Source organism: Carassius carassius, chromosome 6 (genome assembly GCF_963082965.1).
Source record: "Carassius carassius chromosome 6, fCarCar2.1, whole genome shotgun sequence".
Taxonomy (NCBI): Eukaryota; Metazoa; Chordata; class Actinopteri; order Cypriniformes; family Cyprinidae; genus Carassius; species Carassius carassius.
Window position 1 is genome coordinate 34,919,847 of NC_081760.1, and position 21,193 is coordinate 34,941,039.

Here is a 21,193-nt window from a genome sequence, read left to right on the forward strand (position 1 = left end):
CAATAAAAAAATGAATGAATTTAGCTTGAATGAATTGTTGTATAATAAATGCTTTATTTAAAGTTTGCTCTTATTCAGGGAACAGCCAAGTGACACTATATGAATGGGCACAAAGACTAGTAACCCAGGCTCATTAGAAAAACATACCTGTGGCATTGATTTCTGCAAAATTATTACAATGGTTCTTGCATGTTTTGTAAAACATTCAAAGTGAAATATCCAGTGATAGGCTCTAAAAGTGGGTTAAATTTGATCTGCAACAAATGCATGTGAATTTATTATATCGTTCCTCAAACTGTGAAATTAAATGAACTTAGTGGCACTAAAAGGTTAATAAATAATGTACACCTACACTAAACCCTATATTCTAAACCTAAATGATAGTGTTAACAAAAGAGACACACGGGAGATAAAAAAATGCATTTACTCAGGAAATCATATCATTTCAGGTTGCTTATATTAGTGTTTGAGTTCTTTTATTGTCAATTGTTTCACAAGTATTTTACACAAGCGCGACACATGGTAAATTCAACACGGTACCAGGTGCACTACCAAGCAAGTTTACTACATCAGAATATATTAGTTCACAAGTCATACAAGTTAAAAGTGTTTTGAGGTTGCATATTGTGCAAAGAACTGCATGAAAAAGCCTTTATTAACTGATAATCTGCTCCTATGATTTGTGTGAAAAGCAATGAAAGTTGGCATTTCACTGACACTAGTCCATTTTAGATGGAAACTGGAAATGTTTAGCAAAAATTTAGGTACAGACACTTTTTTGAACATTATTCTGAATAGGACTTACAAACTGAACATTACATCTGGCACTTAATCTGTTAATTCAGTGTTTCGATCTGCAACATCATTTCTGGTCTATCACCTTCAGAAAATCTACATTGATCACTGAAAATGCATGTTGACATCAGGGGGTCTTTGAAGCAATGTTTTTGCTAATCAAATTATTCCAGTAGTGAATTTAACATAAATATATTATTTTTTGAGCATTTACACAAGCCAGTCTCTCATCAGTTTAATTCATTGGTCTATCATTTGATCTGAACCTCTTGCAGTGGTAATTCTGTTGCTCTGGCTTCCAAAACAAGGAGGCTAATTCTTAATTTATTTGTTCCCATAAGTGTTCATGCGTGTGGCTACTTCCAAAATATGTTTGTGGACATTTCTTGACACACATGATGTCATTGTTGTGGCCTTGTATCACCTCCTAGTTTATTTCTCCATCATTTCTCTTTATTCCTCTTTATTCGTGTACATTCCACGTCCTCAGTCACTCGCAAGGATGAAGTTCTGATGTCGTCTTCAGCCATCTTGCCAACGATCGCCCTCGTTAGCGAACGCCAGTTAGTGAGTTTGACGGCTCTGAGGCACTTTGTGGCATTGTTCCTAACGCTGACAAAACACAGAGTGTTAATGACCCCGTTGCTCATAGCGATGCATTCGATGATGTAGAAAACGACCAGCGAGTTACGGCCGCGTGTGATCAGCACCGGGTAGAAGTCACGCAGCAGTGTGAAACTATAATACGGTGCCCAGCACAGAACATACGCCACCAGAACTGCAATCAGCGCCACCACCGTCCTGCGGCGACTCAGTAGCCGTTTACGCAGTTGCTCTGTCGGAAATCCCGGGACGTTCTTGAACCACAGCTCCCTGGAGATCTGCGCGTAACAGACTGACATAGTCACCACGGGCCCTAGGAACTCCACGATGAAGATGAAGAGGAAGTAGGAGCGATACATGAGCTGCTGGTCTGCAGACCAGATCTGAGCACAGAAGATCTTTTTGTGGTGGCCGAGCGTGCTGTGTGGGTACTCGTGCTCTGTAGCGAAGTATGCCGACGGCACCGCGATGAGCACAGGGATCATCCAAACTCCAAAAATAATCCAGTACGCTGTCTGATACTTCATACGGGGCTTCAGGGGATGAACGATAGCCATGTACCTGTTGAATACAGAAAATGCTGAGAAAACTGAATGCCTGAATGCAGTTGCACATAATACACACACACACACATATATATATATTAAACTAAACAAAACAAATGAAGATGTATCCCTCAGTACAAAACTAATTTAAAAGGAAACTCGTGTCACCACATGTAGTGACCAAATTTAAACAACAACAACAATGTAAATCTACATGAAAAGCAGTGTTACATACTGTGCCGAGACTTAAATGAAAAGGAAATGAAATACAAATCTTTTTAATGACTTCAATAAAGTGCAATTTTTAGCTTGAAAATGAGTGTTCATCAAAACACAATTTTGATTTTGAAGCTTTTTCTGAAAGTTTAAAAAGGTTTTATATTAAAAGATCTGATATTTACATTTATTAGACACTTTTAAACAAAGCAACTTATTCAGGCTATATATTTTTTGTTTTTACCAGTATGTGTGTTGCCTGGGAATTGAATCCATGACCTTTTGTGTTGCAAACATAACGCTCTACTACTGAACCACAGATTTATATTGATATTAGATGAACAAACAAAATTACGCCTATTGTACTAATTATATACATTATATTTTTTTTATATCTAATACAACTATACATCCAGATATATTAATATTACATTTTTCCGGAATGGAATACCTTTGAAATTTCTCTGAATTGCGATGAAGTAAATTCCACTTCCTTCATTTCCAATTCAAACCTCCTGTAGCCAGTTCTTAAATTCTGAATTGTAGAATTTGAACTGGGTCTGGATTTGAATCTGCTTTAGGAAACTGTGAGCATTTGGAATGGATCAAGTGTTTGGTGTAGATTTGTATTGGTATTTATGAAACATCTCAAAGCTCAAATCCTCAGAGCAGTCCAGAAGTAGAAAATGAATCAGGGTCTGGCACACAGTATTAACACACACCGACTCTCTGATCTCTCTGTCTGATCTGATCACTGTTCCCCATTCTTAATGAGATATTTCATAACCTTTCGACATTCATGATGAATAACAGGCTCCTCCATCACTCGTTCTCTAAATGAATGATACAGCACTATTTCTACTCATTTAAACTCTGTCCATTTTGATTAACAGCACATCTTTGCCGGTGGCTCTACTTGTTTTCTCTCATGCACTAAAATATGTCCCACTGACTGTAATAATTCTAAATGTATAACTAGTAAATATGAATTTAATTTGTTAACTGATCTGTATGTTACTTGAAATTCTGATATTCCAAAGTTCCAATGACTTATTTTCTTCCCAGAGGAAACCTTTGCAATCTTCACTGGCTCAGCAGGGATAACAGAGTCCTTTCTAGATCGGCAATGTGAACACAATGTACTTTCGCCCCAAATACATGTAGTTACTGTACTGCATGGGAAGCCCAGACTTTATTAAATTTACTATCGATATGCATCATCTGTGCTACTTGCCAAGTTCACAAATAAGAAGTCAAAGTTCATGGGAAAAGCATGCTGGGCTAACAGGTTGGACAATTTCATGGCATTTTAAGACAAAAGCGGTTCTGTTCCAAAATCTAGTGAGCTCACTAAGTAGAGAGCATTTTGAGGCATTGTATAATCATAAAAGTAAAGGTTCCTAAAGGTTTTTTTTATTTTTTTTTATTCAATGATGCCATAGAAGAACATTTTTTGTTTCCCAAAGAACCTTTCAATAAACAGTTCTGAAAATAACAGTTTTTCTTAGTGCACAGAACATTTTTACAATCTAAAGAACTTTCTCCACTATAAAGAACCTTTTGTGGATTCGAAAGGTTCCATGGATGTTAGGTTCTGCATGGGACCATCAATGCCAACCTTTATTTTTAAGAGTGTAAAATTCTATAGCAATAAGGTAAACTTACAAGGCTTAATTTCAGGTTGGGTGCTGCCTTTGTAGGCAGCTCATTAGGTTTTGTTTTATTTTTAAAGTGAATGCTTGTCAAATTATTTGCTGAAATGTGTTTGCAAAAAGATTAAGAACCAAACTGCAGCAAGGACTGACTAATGGGTTCACATTAAGATCTTTAGAGGCGATGAGACTGTTGAATGTACTGTACGTTGTGTCTAAATTTCTGACTAGCAGACCTGTCAGCTGACGTCTAAGGCTGTTGCTGAAGGCTAAATATAAGATGTTCTGCCCGGCCATTCAAATATTGACATGCTATTTAGCTAGTTTAGCCTCAGGGATTGGCCAAACGTGATGCAAGTGCTGTGCAAGCGTCTCACATACAGGTGCAACGGCACATCAGAAAGCATTTCATGTGCTCTGAATGTACGAATGAAGTCTGCACCTAATCCAAATTTGAGTCGACTAAAATCTGAACCGAAGTCTCTAATCCTGCCTTCATGTCCTTCTGAGAAATTTGTTGTAAGATTGGAAGTCGTAAATATGATTTTGTGCATGTTCAGTGATTTTTTTATTTTATGTTTTTTTAATGCACAAGCTGAGCAGTTTTTCTTTTCACGTGGCACTTTTTACTGTACAAACTTTAAGAGCTAAACTATTATCCAACATTAAATTAACTAAATTAGCCAACCCTGTTACCAAAGTTAAGAAAACATTTTTAATCATCTATGGGAAACATATGTTAAAAACTGCATAACAGCTTGTGATAGCTGTATGACAGCATAAATTAGGCAAAAAATGTAACATGTAATATTAATATTATGTACACTACCAGTTTGGGGTTGGTAAGATTTTTCAATGTTTTTGAAATAATTCACTTCTGCTAACCAAGGCTGCATTTAAAAATACAGTAAAAACTGTAATATTGCTAACTATTATTATAATTTAATCACTTTATTTTTATATATATTTTAAACAGTAATTTGTTCCTGTGCTCAAAGCTGAATTTTCAGCATCATTACTCCAGTCTTCAGTGTCACATGATTCTTCAGAAATCATTCTAATATGCGGATTTGCTTCTTGATAAACATTTCTTATTATGTTGAAAACATTTGATATTAATATTAATATTTTTGTGGAAACTGAGTCATTTTTTTCATAAATCTTTGATTAAAAGGAAAATATTTTTTGATCAATTTAATCCTTTTTTATTGAACTGAATTTAATAAAAAATTGCATTAAACAAAAGAATATCCTATTCATAGTAATTGGAACTTTCTCATAAAGACAGGAAACTTTTCAAACTTAATGCACATCATTAGTCCTTCATTTTTTTGCTTTAAATGTGTAATTATGTTTTTTCTGTATTTTGGCCTTGTTATGCAACTACAGCAAATAATGGGAGATTTTGTCCTACAAGCTTGTTTCCTTGTGATCAAAACCAATTTACCATAATTATTTAATAAACATATTGACCCACAGTGTATGCAACATGTAACATCATGCTGCATGAGCTCAGAGAGACGAATGCTCACCTGTCCACTGCGATGGCTAGCAGGGCATTGGTGGACACGTAGAGAGACACGGTCCGAAGGTAGTTAATGGAGACGCAAAGCACAATCCCATGATCCCATGACAGCTGTTTGACCACGTAATAATCCACCAGAAAGGGACAGCACACAGTGGCCACCAGGAAGTCTGATATTGCCAAGTTGGCAATGAGTAAATTGGTGAGATTCCTTAGTTTTTTGTAGCGTGCCAATGAGGCTATAAAGAGGCAGTTCCCAATACCGCAGACCAGCATGATGCAGACCAGGACCACCGCAATAATGATTTTAGCCACGAAGAACGCTCGTCCCTGAGTCGTGTCTGGGATCTCGTCCATCGGAACCTCGTAATCTAGGGGGATGTCGTAATTGGGTATGAGGTCAAGGGGGCTCCCCGATGGGTGGATGAGAGTCCATGTCTCGGTGGAGGTGCTCCTGTTGTCTTCTCCCATCATCTCTTTTTAATGGTCTGTCAGAAAACCAGGATCTTTCATATTCTTGTTTGAACACATCATTTGTTGCCGGCTTCAAAATTAAGAAAATAATTTTTTTACTTTTAAAAAACATTCATTCCTGGACTAGTGTTATCCTACACTCTTCAAAATAAAGGTTCTTTATTGGTATCAATGGTTCCATTAAGAAACTTTGCATTCCAAATAAAGTAATTTAGATTATTAAAATGTTAGAAGCAAAAATGGTTCTTTCACTGAAAGTTATTTTGGCCATATTTTGGCCACACAGATGGCCATATTAGGGATGGATTTATGATAATGCTAATTTTTTCATGCATGTTTACTTTAAATGTAACTTGTTTTTCTTTCAAACAGAACGGAATTCACTGCTCTTTATATATATATATATATATATATATATATATATATATTTAAATATATATATATATATATATAAGGATGAAGAAACAAAAATTGAGATAGCACTTTTATTAGATTAGTTAGATTATATTAGCATCAGCAACAGAGTAACATATATTTCTAATAAATTATTTACAATAAAGTATGCAAAGTGAACAAGTAATGCACGCACTAAAGTCTGTGGTGAATGACATGTATTCTGTACTTCTAAAACTGATTTATTGTGGGCTGTTTGCTGGTATTCATTTGCATTTAAAAGAACCCAACAATTTTAAATGCTTACAAACTTTCTACTGAGAAAAGAAAAAGCCCAAATCTGATGGTAGAAAAAAACACTGAACAATTGCACTTTCCCTTCAGAAATAAGAAGTCATTATGATCCTACCTTCAGAGCATTCCTGGTGTTGTTCTCGGCGGGAGGACATGTGCGCATCTTCAGAAGTTTCTCTGTAGTTTCTGCTGGATGTGACCGGAGAGCGGCTGCTGTGTTCTCCGCTTATGAATGAATGAATGAATGCAAGAAGCAGCGCTCAGCGCCTCCTGCCCTCTAGCGGCTCTACTGTGTATCTGCACGCCGACACACAAATTATGCTCGCGTAGCCCTTCGCAAATTTACATGTATTTTTATAAACACATCCTAAATCCCCCAGTACTCAGAGCTCCTATAGCTATCAAATGGATAGCTTCGACTGGACAAACCACGAAATAGCAAAATGTCGATAAACGCGCCAAATCTCTACTAACCGTAAATGGCTAACTTACCGTTGTGCCAGCCAGAGCCGTTGAGAAAACCGACAAATTTGTTAATTCCTTTTATTTTGATAATAATCTCAGTTTAAAAGCTGTATAATACCACTGTTTTATATAACAACGATTCTATCACAGGAAATTGGTTGTTCTGAGGTGTGGCAAAGTAACAAAACGTTCCTTAAAAATCACAAATGTAAGGGCTCAAGTGGCTGTTTGTATTAGCTTTCCACACAACGAAAGTGATGACGTTTCTCAACGGTCACTCATCACCATCGTAAACCCTCCTAAGGTTTTTTTTTTTTAATTCTCTTTTTTCTTTCTTTTTATTTTTTTTTTATTATTATTATTATTATTATTTAGAATACTGTAGGCTACATTTATAAAACTCTACTTTGTATTACATCACATTTCATTAAATTACAAAAACAAATTAAAAAAGGCAAACTTGACATCGTTTATTATTACTCAAAACTTTCTCTATTTATTTATTTTATTTTTTTGAAAGTCATAAAAAAACATGGACTTTTTATTTTGTTATTTGAGCAAGAAAAAAATATTTTTGGTCTCCCATTCAAAGCAAACTATGACAACTGCTGCTGAGAAACCCAGGAATGGAAAAAAAAGGTAAGTTAAATTTAAAGTTATAGTTTATTTTTAATTGTCTCACTTTAGTCACAGTATAATACCACAGTTTATATATATATACAGTCCAGACCAAAAGTTTGGACACACCTTCTCATTCAAAGAGTTTTCTTTATTTTCATGACTATGAAAATTGTAGATTCACACTGAAGGCATCAAAACTATGAATTAACACATGTGGAATTATATATGGAATTATATACATAACAAAAAAGTGTGAAACAACTGTAAATATGTCATATAGGTTCTTCAAAGTAGCCACCTTTTGCTTTGATTACTGCTTTGCACACTCTTGGCATTCTCTTGATGAGCTTCAAGAGGTAGTCACCTGAAATGGTCTTCCAACAGTCTTGGAGGAGTTCCCCGAGAGATGCTTAGCACTTGTTGGCCCTTTTGCCTTCTGTCTGCGGTCCAGCTCACCCCTAAACCATCTCGATTGGGTTCAGGTCCGGTGACTGTGGAGGCCAGGTCATCTGGCGCAGCACCCCATCACTCTCCTTCTTGATCAAATAGCCCTTGATGCCTTCAGTGTGACTCTTTTCATAGTGACAATTTTCATAGTCATGAAAATAAAGAAAACTCTTTGAATGAGAAGGTGTGTCCAAACTTTTGGTCTGTACTGTGTGTGTATATATATATATATATATATATATATATATATATATAGCCTCCTGACTTTTTTAGCCTTTTGTTCTATTTCAGGTACCAATAAAAACCTTGATAGAAAAAAATCTTGTTTAGCCTGAGATATAAACAACTGACAAAGTGATAAAGGGTCAGCAATTGCCCCCGATACGCAGACTGCACTGGCAGATGAGAAGGGATTTTATCAGGCAATTTTATTGGGTAAATAAATCAACATCTTGAAACCCATGAAAAAGATGTCTACATTTCACCCAAGAATCTAAAGGAAAACAGAAGATATATTTAACTTAAAAATACTGAAGGCTTTAGAACATTAACTTTTTCCCCCAAACGTGTCAAATTTCCCCCCTAAAATCTCATTACTGTAGTGGAAAAAGTCATAACAGAATAGTAAAATGTGTTTAATTATTAAAATAATGTTACAATGAAAGTATGTCATGTAGACAATCCACAAAAATGTGATGGAGGTGAGAAAGCTTCCAGAACTTGTAATTTGTCAGAAAAACTGAACCTAAAACAGGCTTTATTGCCTTAATGCAAAATATAATTTGTTTTCTTTTAATTTAGGGTTGAAATATGACTTGGACACATTTTTGTGAGATTCACAAGATGAGTTTCTGTTTAAGAAGGACAAGCCATCTAGATAAAACATAAAGTGAAACAGGTGTCGTGTTGAAGATTTATTCATATGTAGACACATAATCTATCAAAGAGCATTATGCTGTCCTCCACACACACAATCCTTCACTCCCTGACAGAATCATTCCTGAACATCTTTTGGATTTACAGCTCGGATAGGAGAGTACGCTAGATTTCTGCATGGACAAAAATATCCCTCCCTTTCTCTAAATCACTCACACACAAAACGAGCCATAATAGCAGCACTGAATCCACAAGCAGCTGGATATCAAACAGTGATCTTGTAGCAAAGCTGCAGGACAAAATTAGAACATACCCGTCATAATGAGTGAAGCTCATTATAACAGGAAGTGAAGAAGCAGTGAGCCTTTAATGGTGGACAGCTGTGTACATCCATTAAACTGCATGAGAGACCCGGTGAACTCGGAGCAGACACCTCCACGTCCGTCACTAACACACTGTCTGAATGTCCAGCATGCTTGAGTTACTCCACAGAGTGTGTGAGGCTACCTGATGTCAGAGACTGATGATTGTGCTGTCATGATGGCGAGAAATCGGTAGTCTGCTCATTTAGAGAGTAAACCAGGGATGACAGTCACTGATAGCTTCTCATTGCCTTTTCTTTATAAGAAAACTTGCTGTGAGAACTATTTCTTGCAGTTAACTTACCACAGCTGCATAGTTGTTCGATGTTAAAACATTGTAAACCTTTTGGGTGGCTGCTAGGCTGTTTTGTTTGCAAGCAGATCTGTGTAGATTACTTTCACATTGTAGTCCTTTACTGATTAGAGATTTCATGATGAAAGTTGTAGTAACTTAGTCTCGATTACTCATGTTAGGTCATTTATTCTGAGTACCTTTTAGATTATTTTTTACCTAACTTGTTTTAAACTTACCATTAAATGTACCATATTTTATTAAAAAAGAGAAATAACTATATTACATTATTTGATATTATCATCATGAAGCGCATTAAACATTATGTTGCATTAACATGCCAATGTCTTCATTTATTGAAATATTAACTTCCTCAGGGATATCTCAAGTTATGGCAAATGGCTTTTTGCTGACAAAAACTTTTGGGGATCCCTGCATTATATGAACAAACATTAATACACAAACACGAAATTAAATACACGAAAATTACACGCCCAAAGTCTTCCAGGTTTGAAATATTTTTGTTCAGACTTCCAGAACCAACCATTATTAAAGGTCACTGGATTTGAGGAAGCCAGCTGTGCATCACCAGTGTTCAGTAACTTGCAAAATGATTTAGTGACATACAGCCAAGGTCTTTTAGAAACTAATTCCTGTACTTCAGAGTCGAGCAATACTTCTGTTTGAGTTAGTTTCATATTGTTCATTCCTTTCATTGGCTCTTGCATAAAAGTTGATGCAATGGTCTGTGAGAACTGCTTGTCCTTACCTTTTAATTGACCTGTTGAAAAAAAAACCTGTAGGGAAATTTTTTTTCCTGTCCATTTAACGCATTTAACAGAAAGCTTTTAATGTTTTTTTTTTCTTCCTCTATTTTATGTATTGAAATGACACTTTAGTGATGGGTCATTATGTGCTGAGCCTGGGACTAATTTGATAGTGTCTGTCAGTTATTATGCAAACCTCTCATCACGACATTTTAAAGCGTGTCTAATGTCACTTGCCTCGGTGGTCAGATCCCCAACTGTGTAAATAATGAGACCAGTCTCTGCTAAAATTTAAACACGACTGATGGTGAATATTCTGCTGCTTTATGATAGTTTCCCCAAGTTTGCCTACAATAAAATGCACATCTTTGCAAAGTATCAACAAAACACACAATTGATACAGAGTTAATGAAAATGCGGAACAGTGTTTGCAGTATAACCATAGTGTTTCTGTCAATGTTGTGATGTTATTGATGCACCTGTCAGCTTGTGCCCAAATTCATAAGCGAGTTGCACCTCAGAGCAAGATTTACAGAGCCTTGAGTGCTGACGCACATAAATGTTACACGATTTTGTGCCAAACCAAGTATTTTAGTCCTTTCGTCAGGCACAGAGAGTTCATGCCTGACATTTTACAACTAATCTCAAGTCGTACAGTTATGATTTAAAGAAACTATATAAAAATGGTTTGGAACAACACGAGGTTGAGTAAATAATGCCTTAATTTTGGGAACCTTTCCTTTAAGCTCAAGCAGAAAACTAAAATGTCATAAAAATACACACTATTTATTTTAAAGGCTAATTTTATTAGTCCACAATACAAAATAAAGATCGGTCCTCAGTGAACAACTCATTCCCATACAAAAGCAAAAGAATACTAAACAGTCATTGAACAAACATGTTTGTTAAAAGATGATTCTGAATGTAAAGACGAGGATCCCCTGATCAAAGCCTCAGAGTCCAGTGAGTGTGAGCCAGGTCATTTTTTAGCATATGTGATTTTCATGGCACACGTGGCTGTGATTCTGAATCCCTGTAAGGCATCCTTTGCGACTCCAGCTTGAGCCTCACCCTCAAACTCCACAAACGCAATGTCGTGCTTTCCAGGAACTAGACGCACTTCTTTAAACCCTGGAAACCTAAACAGATGGAACAAGACAGAGAGTAAAAAAATAATAAAAATCGGAGCAGATAAATCTAGCTAAAAGAACTGGTTGTCAATATTCATGCATTTTTAATCAAAAGGTTTCCATAAATCAAGTTTAATTAAGGTTTTCTACATTAATATCCACACACAAAAAAAGTTCATATCAAAATATTCTAATTTATATGCCAAAAATAAATAGATAAAATAAAAAGGTTTATAGAAAAACATTTCTATGAATTACTAAAACTTTTTTTCTAAACGGTGTTTAAAACTTACTGGTTGAATAACATGGAGAGCATCATCTCGTTGGTTTCCTCTGGGAGATTATTCAGGAACAGAATATAATTCGGTGGGTTGTCAGGGACCTACATCAATATAAAATAATGTATTGAGTGACTTAGAATTTCAGATATATACAACAATGTATCATTACAAATCCTAAAAAAAATCTAATCACAATATACGTGTGTAAGTTGTGTGACAGACCTGGACTGTGGCAGGTGGAGGAGGTTGTGTGTTCAGACCGTCCTGCAGGGAAAACAAACAAACAACATTTCACCACAACTTGGCCGTCACATCAATATCAGCAAACATGATGCATTTCAACTCACCGCTGGCTTCTTATTAACATTGGCGGCCTGTTCCTGAGCCTTCTTTTTCTTCTCTTTCTTCTTCTCTTTATCTCCATATGTGCCTCTCATCTTAGAGATCAGGTCCGAGTCTGTTTTTGCATACTGGATCCGCTATAAGTACATGCTTAGGTCAGCGACTGAGAAATGTGTTAATCATTTCTAATACTTTATAATGCGTGAACTGATGAATAATACGGATGATAACATCTCATAAACACCCTCAGTGATTCGCAGATGAAAGAAACATCATATAGCAGAGTAAATTACATTTTTCACATTATAGATGTACTTCTAGAGCGATCGAATTCTAGTTGAAGGTTAAAGTGAATCAAAGGACCATATTCTGCTCATTATTTTCTGAAATGCTAATCGTATCAGTTACATGAAGGTCAAGCGACTACTGTGTAGTCCCTGTGAGCTGCGAGCGACGCCTGTGTCACTGACCATGGGTTTGTTGTAGAAAGGGAAGCCCTGAAGCTGTCTGAGGGCATTGGTGGCTGCAGCGAGCTCTCTGAAGATAACAAACGCCTGACCCCTCATCTTCATGGTCTTCATCGCAACAATGTCCATAACCTGGCCGAACTGGGAGAACAAGGCATACAGTGATCTCTTCAGCTCTGTAGAAAAAAAAACAAGCTTTACAAAGATGCAGATTCTGTGATCAAACAATCAATCAATCAATTCTGTTCTGCTCATATTCACTATAAACTAGACATTACCTTCTTTCTTGATCTTATCATTTACATTGTTGATATAGATAGTGTGATTCGGTCGTATGTCCATGATTAATAATATCAGGTAAAACCACACTGAACTGAAATAAAGAGAAAAGGCAAAGAAAAAGAGAATGAACGCAGTAAGCAGTAAATGTCAGCAACTAACGTACAGAATGACAAAACACACGAAGTGTCTTCTGTTTAGTATTTCTACTAGTACAAACTAGTTATAATATACACAAGTTTATAATACAAGGGTAAAAATGATTTATAAAACATTACTACAACAATAAAACGGAATGAACCGCCTCACACTCACCACACTGCTGAGCTCAAGCGGAAACTGGCGAAGCTTCTTGTTCTTTTCGTGTATCGTTGTGAAACAGTTTCCGCTCGTTACGCCACCTGCTGTCGCGGAGTGATATAAACATTGCATCTAAAACACAAGAGTGAGGAGGATTTATATAAACTTGGCCTCGACACCCAGGTTTGATAGTATGGAGTGCAAGTTTAAAATGCTTAAAAGCAAGTAACCCTACAAATACTTTAAGATAGATATAAGAGTGGCTGCTAGGCAGTTTTCAGTTAGACAGACATATATAAATTATGGGTCCGTGTATCTTTTGGTCATTTGATTTTCTATTTAAAAATAAATAAAGATAAATGAGAAACGGTTTGATTTTCGTTTTTTCGTTTTGTTTAAGAAACGGAAAACGAAAATTTAGCTGCATTTTTCGTATTTTTGTTTGTGGGTAAAAAATGAGATTATGCTTTAATATTTGTTTGAATGTGTGGGCGGCGCTGAAACGCCCCTTTTCATCCCTTCTGTACTGCACCGACAAGCGGCAACCGCAAGCTCAGTTCATTTTCACCAGGAGAGAAGCGGCAGACAGCAGAGCATATTAATCCCGCGGATTCTATACTAGTGGTGCTTTATGTGGTGGTATTTATGACATGAAATATGCGGATTTTTAGCCTACTAATTTTATTCTATACCTATTTAAGAAAAACCTCACAAGTAGCCTATGTTTTCATTTGCTATTACAAACAACAGCAACTGAAGCTTTATCTTGTAGTGTAGTCTGCTGCACTTCTCTGATCGGCGGATCCCGATCCACACCTTCCATCCCGAAAACAGGGGAAAGAGCTTCAGCTCCGTCAATTTGGATCGTAAAACACCCTAAATAACACGAAAACCTTACAAAACTCAACACGATGTGCTTTCTGCCATCTCGGTCTACATTAACTTCTTTCTGAAACGTCAGAAATGAACCAGGCTCATGCATCAGACGAACCATGTCTAGCTGGACATGTCTACTTTTAAAATAATCAATTTAAATAGAAAAATAATAATAATAATTTTATATTTAGGCCTATGTAATTCAAATGAAACCAACGAGAGGTGCAGTGTTTCCCGTCTGAACTCATTATCTGTAATGATGTCACACCATCACTATATTCATACTGTCATCTACAGAATTCGTGAATTCAGTTCATAATTCTAAGTAGCCTATAGCCTATAATTAAAACATTTAAAGTAGACTAATTATGGGGAAAACTTAACTTATTTTAATATAAATTTTATTATAAATGTGGGTTGGGTTTTTCCTATTTTTTTTTTTTTTATGAATGGCCTAGAATAAAATAAATAAAAATTAAAATAATTAAAATAATAAAGTTGTCAAGTCTGCTTTGTCAATAACATGCAGCAGCTGGAAAATTATAATATTATTTTTTATTTTATTATTAATTTAATTTAATTAATTAATTAATTAATTATTATTGTTATTATTATTATTTTATCTTGCAAGCACCACTAGCAAAGAATCCGCGGGATTAATATGCTCTGCTGTCTGCCGCTTCTCTCCTGGTGAAAATGAACTGAGCTTGCGGTTGCCGCTTGTCGGTGCAGTATACAGAAGGGATGAAAGGGGCGTTTCAGCGCCGCCCACACATTCAAACAAATATTAACGCATAATCTCATTTTTTACCCACAAACAAAAATACGAAAAATGCAGCTAAATTTTCGTTTTCCGTTTCTTAAACAAAACGAAAAAACGAAAATCAAACCGTTTCTCATTTATCTTTATTTATTTTTAAATAGAAAATCAAATGACCAAAGTATCATTCGTTCTTTCGTTTTTCTGATTGAAACCAAAAATGCAAAAAAAATTTGATTTTCAAATTTGTGCTAATATCAAAAATAAAAAAAACGGATAACAAGCGTGTGTGTTTCACTTTGGTGTTTTCGTCTGATGCTAGTTAGTGACGGTCGTTCTTGAACGATTCGGTCATTTTAAACGAATCTTTAATGTGACTCGGGAAGAACGAGTCGTCTCTGGGAGTGATTCGTTCAGTCGCGCATGCGCAAAATTCTATAGTGTCTGTACAGGAATAGTCTAGTTCACCTGTTTCAGTCAATGCAGTGGGTGCCGGTGTTAGAGAATTGATTAGTTCATCTCTTGAGTCTTTCGGGTTTTCGAGTCGCTCCTCACGTGACAGACCCATAAGCTTTGACCATAGACTGGAGTTACCCTGGCAACAAATCTCTGTGTATATTATTATTATTTGTCTTTATGATTTTAAGTGTATTGCCTTAATGTTTTAATGTTTGTATTGTTTAATAATTATAATAATAATAATAATAAAGACTGTATAAAAGGCTTTATCCTATCATTCGTTCTTTTGTCACGTGACGTGACAGCATTGGATAGATGAATTTACATGCTTCCTTACAAACAGGTGCCTAATCATTATTATTATCATCATCATTATTATAATTATTATTTACTCTTACAGATACTGCATTTCTGAGCTTACAGTTTATAAATGTACAAATTTCTGTCATAATGGTTATTTTCTATACACTGAATGTTGTAACAAAGTTAATAAAGAGTACTTATTAATGAACACATATGATTATGGTGGGTTTAATTTCCTTGATTTCTCTTCTTTGAACAACACTTTCAAAATTAATTGGATAAGACAGTGTTTGTGTAATCCAAACTCAATATGGATTTTTATCCCCAATGACTACTTTTCCAAATTAGGTGGTCTCCCTTTCCTATTGATCTGTATTTATAATATTGCTAGAATCCCTTACAATTTAACCAAATTTCATAAACAGGCATTACTTGCATGGTCATTCATTTTTAAGCACCTCTCAGCCGTACTTCATTTGGAAATTTGTTTTGGTTGTTTCCTAGTTCTTTAACTTGGAAGGTCTTATTTTAAGTCACAAAAAATTCTTATGTAAATGTAATTTTCCAGTAACTCCCAAAGAATTCTCCATCATCATGGACACTATTCCTAAAGGAGTTGTTACGCTTTCAAGGGACTCATTAGATCATCCAGCACTTTATCTTTATCTTTACACCCATTTGAAATCCCAGTAGGTAAACTATGCTTTTTGTTACATGAAAGTGAAAAAGTGATGTGACATTCAGCCAATATGGTGACCAATACTCAGAATTTGTGCTCTGCATTTAACCCATCCAAAGTGCACACACACAGCAGTGAACACACACACACTGTGAGCACACACCCGGAGCAGTGGGCATCATTTATGCTGCGGCACCCGGCGAGCAGTTGGGGTTCAGTGCCTTGCTCAAGGGCACCTCAGTTGTGGTATAGCCAGACCAAGACTCGAACCCACAACCCTAGGGTTAGGAGTCAAACACTCTAACAACTAGGCCACGACTTTGTCCAGTATCCTTCATCACGTCACTATAAGATTAGATCACTTTTTCAGAAGGAGCGTGTAACGACTCCATGTGGTTTCTTATTGGAGGAATGTGGTTGATCATATTGATGAGAAAAAAGTATGGACTCTGTCTTTGGAATATATAATAACTAACAAGGTTAGAGAAATCTCATTCAAATTGTTACACAGATTTTACCCAGCTAAAGTGTTTTTGAAAAGGTTTAAATCAGACATAGATACAAGCTGTTGTTTTTGTGGAGACCCTAATGAAACTGATATACATATCGTTTGGGATTGTCCTCACACACAGCTATTTTGGAATGAATTCTCTAATGTTATCTATCGCAGTGTGCTACAGGGTTTCTCTTTGCTTTTTAAGGATGTACTGTCTGGCTTCTTTAATATTCAAAAAGACAAAATTTATGTATATTTCATTATTAACCAATTATGACTTCTTGCTACAGGGTTTCTCTTTGCTTTTTAAGGATGTACTGTTTGGCTTCTTTAATATTCAAAAAGACAAAATTTATGTATATTCAATTATTAACCAATTATGACTTCTTGCAAAATGTCATATTCACCGCAGTAAATTCACTCATCAAAATCCATTATATATTGTTTTTTTTTTGTTTTTGTTTTTTTAAAAAGAGGTTCAACAGTATATCCAAACTATTTAATCTTCCAAAAATCTTAAGGCTGTCAAAAATGTTTAATCTTTTCAATGCTATTTAATCTTTTTAATATATTTTGTTAAAGTTTTCGATTAGTATTATTTATTTTTATGTTTACATACGTCTGTAAATGGTGCTTTGCATATAATGCCACTTCTTTGTATGCAATATTGACATTACCTATCTGTACTTTTATCTTTCGTAAATTATCATTAATCAAATAAAAAAAGAACTAATCAATTCTCTTTCCGGTGAACTAGAAAAAGGTGAACTAGAACCATATGCGACTGAACGAATCACTCCCAGAGACGACTCGTTCTTCCCGAGTCACATTAAAGATTCGTTTAAAATGACCGAATCGTTCAAGAACGACCGTCACTAACTAGCATCAGACGAAAACACCAAAGTGAAACACACACGCTTGATATCCGTTTTTTTTTTTTTTTTTTGATATTAGCACAAATTTGAAAATCGGAAAACGAATCTTTATCCGTTTTTTTTTATTTTCGTTTTGGAAACAGATTTTTAAAAAACAAGTCGTTTTTTATTTTTCCATTTTTGGTTTCAATTAGAAAAACGAAAGAACGAATGATACACGGATTCGAAAAGGTCCGTGTACGTTTTGATAGTTTGTTTTTTCGTTTGAAACACAAAACAAAATAACGAGAAACCACCTGTTTTTCGTTTGTCGTTTCAAACCAAAAACAAAGAAACGGTAAAAAAAGAGCCGTTCTCCCGTTTTTGGTTCTGAATCCAAAAACGAAAAATGACAAAACCAAAATCAAATAACGGTCCGATTTTGTTTTTTTGAAATTCCTTTTTCCATTTTTTCGTTTGAAGATCTACATTGAAATACAGACAGGTTAGCCACGTGACCCGGAAGTAATAGTAAATATGGCCTATCAAAATAAAAGCCAAGCTTTTAGAACGGTCATAATATGCAGCGCTAACGTTATACCAGAGTAACGTTAGAAGAAGAAAAATCAATTAATAAATAGCCTTATATAAACCTGGACCGGAATAAATATGTTAGCAACAGTACTTTATTACAGCTATTTAATATCGTGCCTATCCAGACATCACCAGTCACGTTTAATGAGCGCATTGTTTGGCTCAATACAGTTGGTAATATAGGTTAACCTAAGAACTTATTGTGTGTGCAGAGTTGTTACTGTTAGAGCTATATTATATAATTAAATTTATATTTAATGTGGTTTCCACCGTAATGGACAACTGTTCCCCCTTTCTACCAGCAGGTAGCAGTACTTAAATGACTGACTGTATGGTGTCTTTGGTAACTGTTTTAAATCAAGATTACTGATACAGATGTATTTATTGTTGTTCATTTTATTTTGTTTTTGATCTTATTTGCCTAGTTATCATCATCATCATTCACCCAGCCCAGAGTTAAACCTGATTCTGTTTTAACCTGATTCTAACACTGCTATCAGCTTCTTATAGCAGCTCAGACAACAAACTCACATCAGACATGTCCTAATCCTAATGTAGGCCATCTGGCCAAAAGAATGATTTACCAGTGTGCTATATACTGTGTGAATCTTTCTTCTCTATACACATTCCAGTTTGTTTAACATACAAAACTCCGATTGTGTCATGCAAGTGAAGAGAATCCATACAAGTCTTTAAACTTTATATAGCACATACATGCTTTCAAGGGCATTGCATGTACAATCAATGGCTGCAGAACATTTGTTAAGTCCTAAGGTAAGAACATTTTACAAGGTCCTCAAAAAAAAAACATAATTACATTACTAAAAACAGGCTGTCAACGCTGATTATATCAGCAATAACTGCAACAAAACGTTTCCAGTAACTTTTGATACGTCCTGCTTATTGACTTGGACGAATCTTTGCCCATTCCTCTGTACAGAACAGCTTCAACTCTTGGATGTTGGTGGGTTTCCTAACATGAGCTGCTTGCTTCCTCATCCTTCCACAACATTTCAATCATTTTAAGGTCATAACTTTTGACTCTGCCTTTCCAAAACATTCACTTTATTCTTCTTTAAGGTAGGTGGGTATATTTTGTCACAATATAATATATATAATAGTATAAAGTATAAATTGAGTTTGTAACTTCCTTCTGGTACGTAGCAGACATTATCAGGCTAATATAGAAGCAATTATAAAAATGGTAAACAGAAATAAACTATGATCAGTGGAGCAGTGCTGAGGATGAACTATAGTTTAAGAGTCTGATAGCTTGGGGGGAAAAGTTGCTCTGCAGTCTGTTGGTGCGGCAGCAGAAACTTCTATATCTCTTCCCAGAAGGCAGCAGGATGAACAGGCTGTGACTGGGTGGGTACTGTCCTTTTGTATCCTTTTGGCTCTGGGTACCAGTGATCTTCTGAGCAGTTTTAATCTCCCGCTGCAGAGCCCTCCGGTCCTGGGCCGTGCACATCCCATGGCAATTTGTGATGTTTCCAGTCAGGTGATCACCGCCATTTGCTGATGTAACGTGTCACACTGATGATGTATAATCCTCAAGGCTCTCCTTGGTGGTGACCTCATCTGTCCATACTTTGAATGTCCTTACTTATGATCAGACTTGCAGCACTGTCTTTATATTTCAATGTTAACGTAAAAAGGTTTTAGAATGGCATAAAATTAAGAAATGAGAATGTGTCTGTACACCTAGCCTGTGTGTCTTAATCAGCATAAGCATTCAAGCACTGCGGGACCTGGAGCTATATGCTCGGGCAAATAGGGTCAGCACGGTGGCTCTGACTGGTGACCAGGTGGCAACAGTCAGGTCAATGTTTCAGTGCCTTATATGCAGAGGTTAGTCAGTTGTAAATTATCTACAAACAAGTCATATTCTACAGTAAAATCAAGTCATAGCATTACCCCATTGAAAGTCGCCTGTCACATTAAAGGGTTCAACATTATAAACGGACACTGCACTGCCAAACTTTGTTCAAAGATTTATTTTAGATTCTACTACAGAACCCAGGGTTTCAGAAGAAAACAAATATGTACTGCTTAATTACAGGGAAATGTGCCGAAACATTTTATGTTTAATGGAATCCTGCAGCTATAAAACAATGGCATATTGGATTTTTATATTTGTATAAATATAAGTGTGATGTAGCTTCAGTGAAGATGTAACCAGCAGAAAAAAAAATCTGGATGTTACTGTCATACAATATAGAACAAGAGGCTTATGACACCAGAGATATATAGGGGATACAAGGGAATGTTTAGACATATCATTACTATGACTACAATTTTTATTAAAATTTAATTATTGCAGTCAATGGGAATATATAACTATTAACACACTGTAACACTAACAAGTGAAATGAGACATTTCTTGAGACAACTGTTGAAATATTTGTTGAAAAATATTCTGAATCTTGCAGATGTGATGGAAAACCCAGTTGTGGCACCGTGCTGCCGCAGCCTCGTTGGATGTCGGGTCTGCGCTGAGCCGTGGGCAACTACCTCGCAGCACTGCCCAAAATGCATGGGACGAGATGTTCCAAGAATTTTTTTTTTTAATTACAGGGATGGGGGAGATTGTGAATGTTTTGAAGGACACTATTAGTTAGGGGATTGTTTTAGTTAGTTTTTATTTTAGGTTTAGGTTTTAAGTTAAGTTAAATGGTTAAGTTTGGTTATGTTCATCTGTTATGTTATTTTATGCAATTAATAAATTGTTCAATTTTATTTTCTATTATTCTCACTTGCAGAACTCCTTTTGTTGTATTCATTTTATGTTATTTTATGCAAATAATAAATTAATAAAAATATTTTAATAAAATAAATTATGTTCACTTGCATGACATACTGCTTGTTGTCTATTATACACACTAGAACCACACACCCCACTGGACTGAAGGCCTATATGTGAGACATGTTTTTAAATTTGTGAGTGTTACAGTCAACTCCTAAAACTTCACGCAGTATAATAGCACATGTAAATCAGACAATCAAACATGAGGAGAAAGAGCTCATTTTATTAAGTAGGCTAATG

At 35.7% G+C, this 21,193-nt stretch overlaps 2 protein-coding genes and 1 long non-coding RNA gene across 3 annotated transcripts; 1 reads left to right on the top strand and 2 right to left on the bottom strand.

The window, feature by feature from the left end:
- Positions 1 to 454: 454 nt before the first annotated feature.
- Positions 455 to 5,875, bottom strand: LOC132142007 (prokineticin receptor 2-like). The gene is made up of 2 exons (XM_059551654.1): positions 5,344 to 5,875; positions 455 to 1,959 (listed from the first exon to the last, which is right to left on the bottom strand). Exons 1-2 carry the CDS (start codon positions 5,808 to 5,810, stop codon positions 1,239 to 1,241), a joined length of 1,188 nt encoding a protein of 395 aa, XP_059407637.1. The 5' UTR covers positions 5,811 to 5,875; the 3' UTR covers positions 455 to 1,238.
- A 5,237-nt stretch (positions 5,876 to 11,112) lies between these two features.
- Positions 11,113 to 13,243, bottom strand: LOC132142008 (U2 small nuclear ribonucleoprotein B''-like). Its single transcript, XM_059551655.1, has 7 exons — positions 13,142 to 13,243; positions 12,826 to 12,920; positions 12,551 to 12,723; positions 12,086 to 12,217; positions 11,961 to 12,002; positions 11,751 to 11,839; positions 11,113 to 11,466 (listed from the first exon to the last, which is right to left on the bottom strand). The coding sequence occupies exons 2-7, from the start codon at positions 12,887 to 12,889 to the stop codon at positions 11,307 to 11,309; spliced, it is 660 nt and encodes a 219-aa protein (XP_059407638.1). The 5' UTR covers positions 12,890 to 12,920; positions 13,142 to 13,243; the 3' UTR covers positions 11,113 to 11,306.
- Positions 13,244 to 18,957: 5,714 nt separating this feature from the next.
- LOC132142735 (uncharacterized) lies at positions 18,958 to 20,886 on the top strand. Its single transcript, XR_009434103.1, has 2 exons — positions 18,958 to 19,515; positions 20,580 to 20,886. It is a non-coding gene; the product is annotated as an uncharacterized LOC132142735 (long non-coding RNA).
- The last annotated feature ends 307 nt before the right edge of the window (positions 20,887 to 21,193 follow it).

Bases quoted from the DNA above. Each gene is read 5' to 3' on its own strand.
- LOC132142007 (XM_059551654.1), bottom strand. From the start codon at position 5,810: ATGATGGGAGAAGACAACAGGAGCACCTCCACCGAGACATGGACTCTC. The intron at 1,960-5,343 runs GTGAGCATTCGT...TGTATTCAACAG, and splicing joins CTAGCCATCGCAGTGGACAG to GTACATGGCTATCGTTCATC.
- LOC132142008 (XM_059551655.1), bottom strand. From the start codon at position 12,889: ATGGACATACGACCGAATCACACTATCTATATCAACAATGTAAATGAT. The intron at 12,218-12,550 runs GTCAGTGACACA...ATGTACTTATAG, and splicing joins CTTTCTACAACAAACCCATG to CGGATCCAGTATGCAAAAAC. The intron at 11,467-11,750 runs GTAAGTTTTAAA...CCATCTGTTTAG, and splicing joins CTCTCCATGTTATTCAACCA to GTTTCCAGGGTTTAAAGAAG.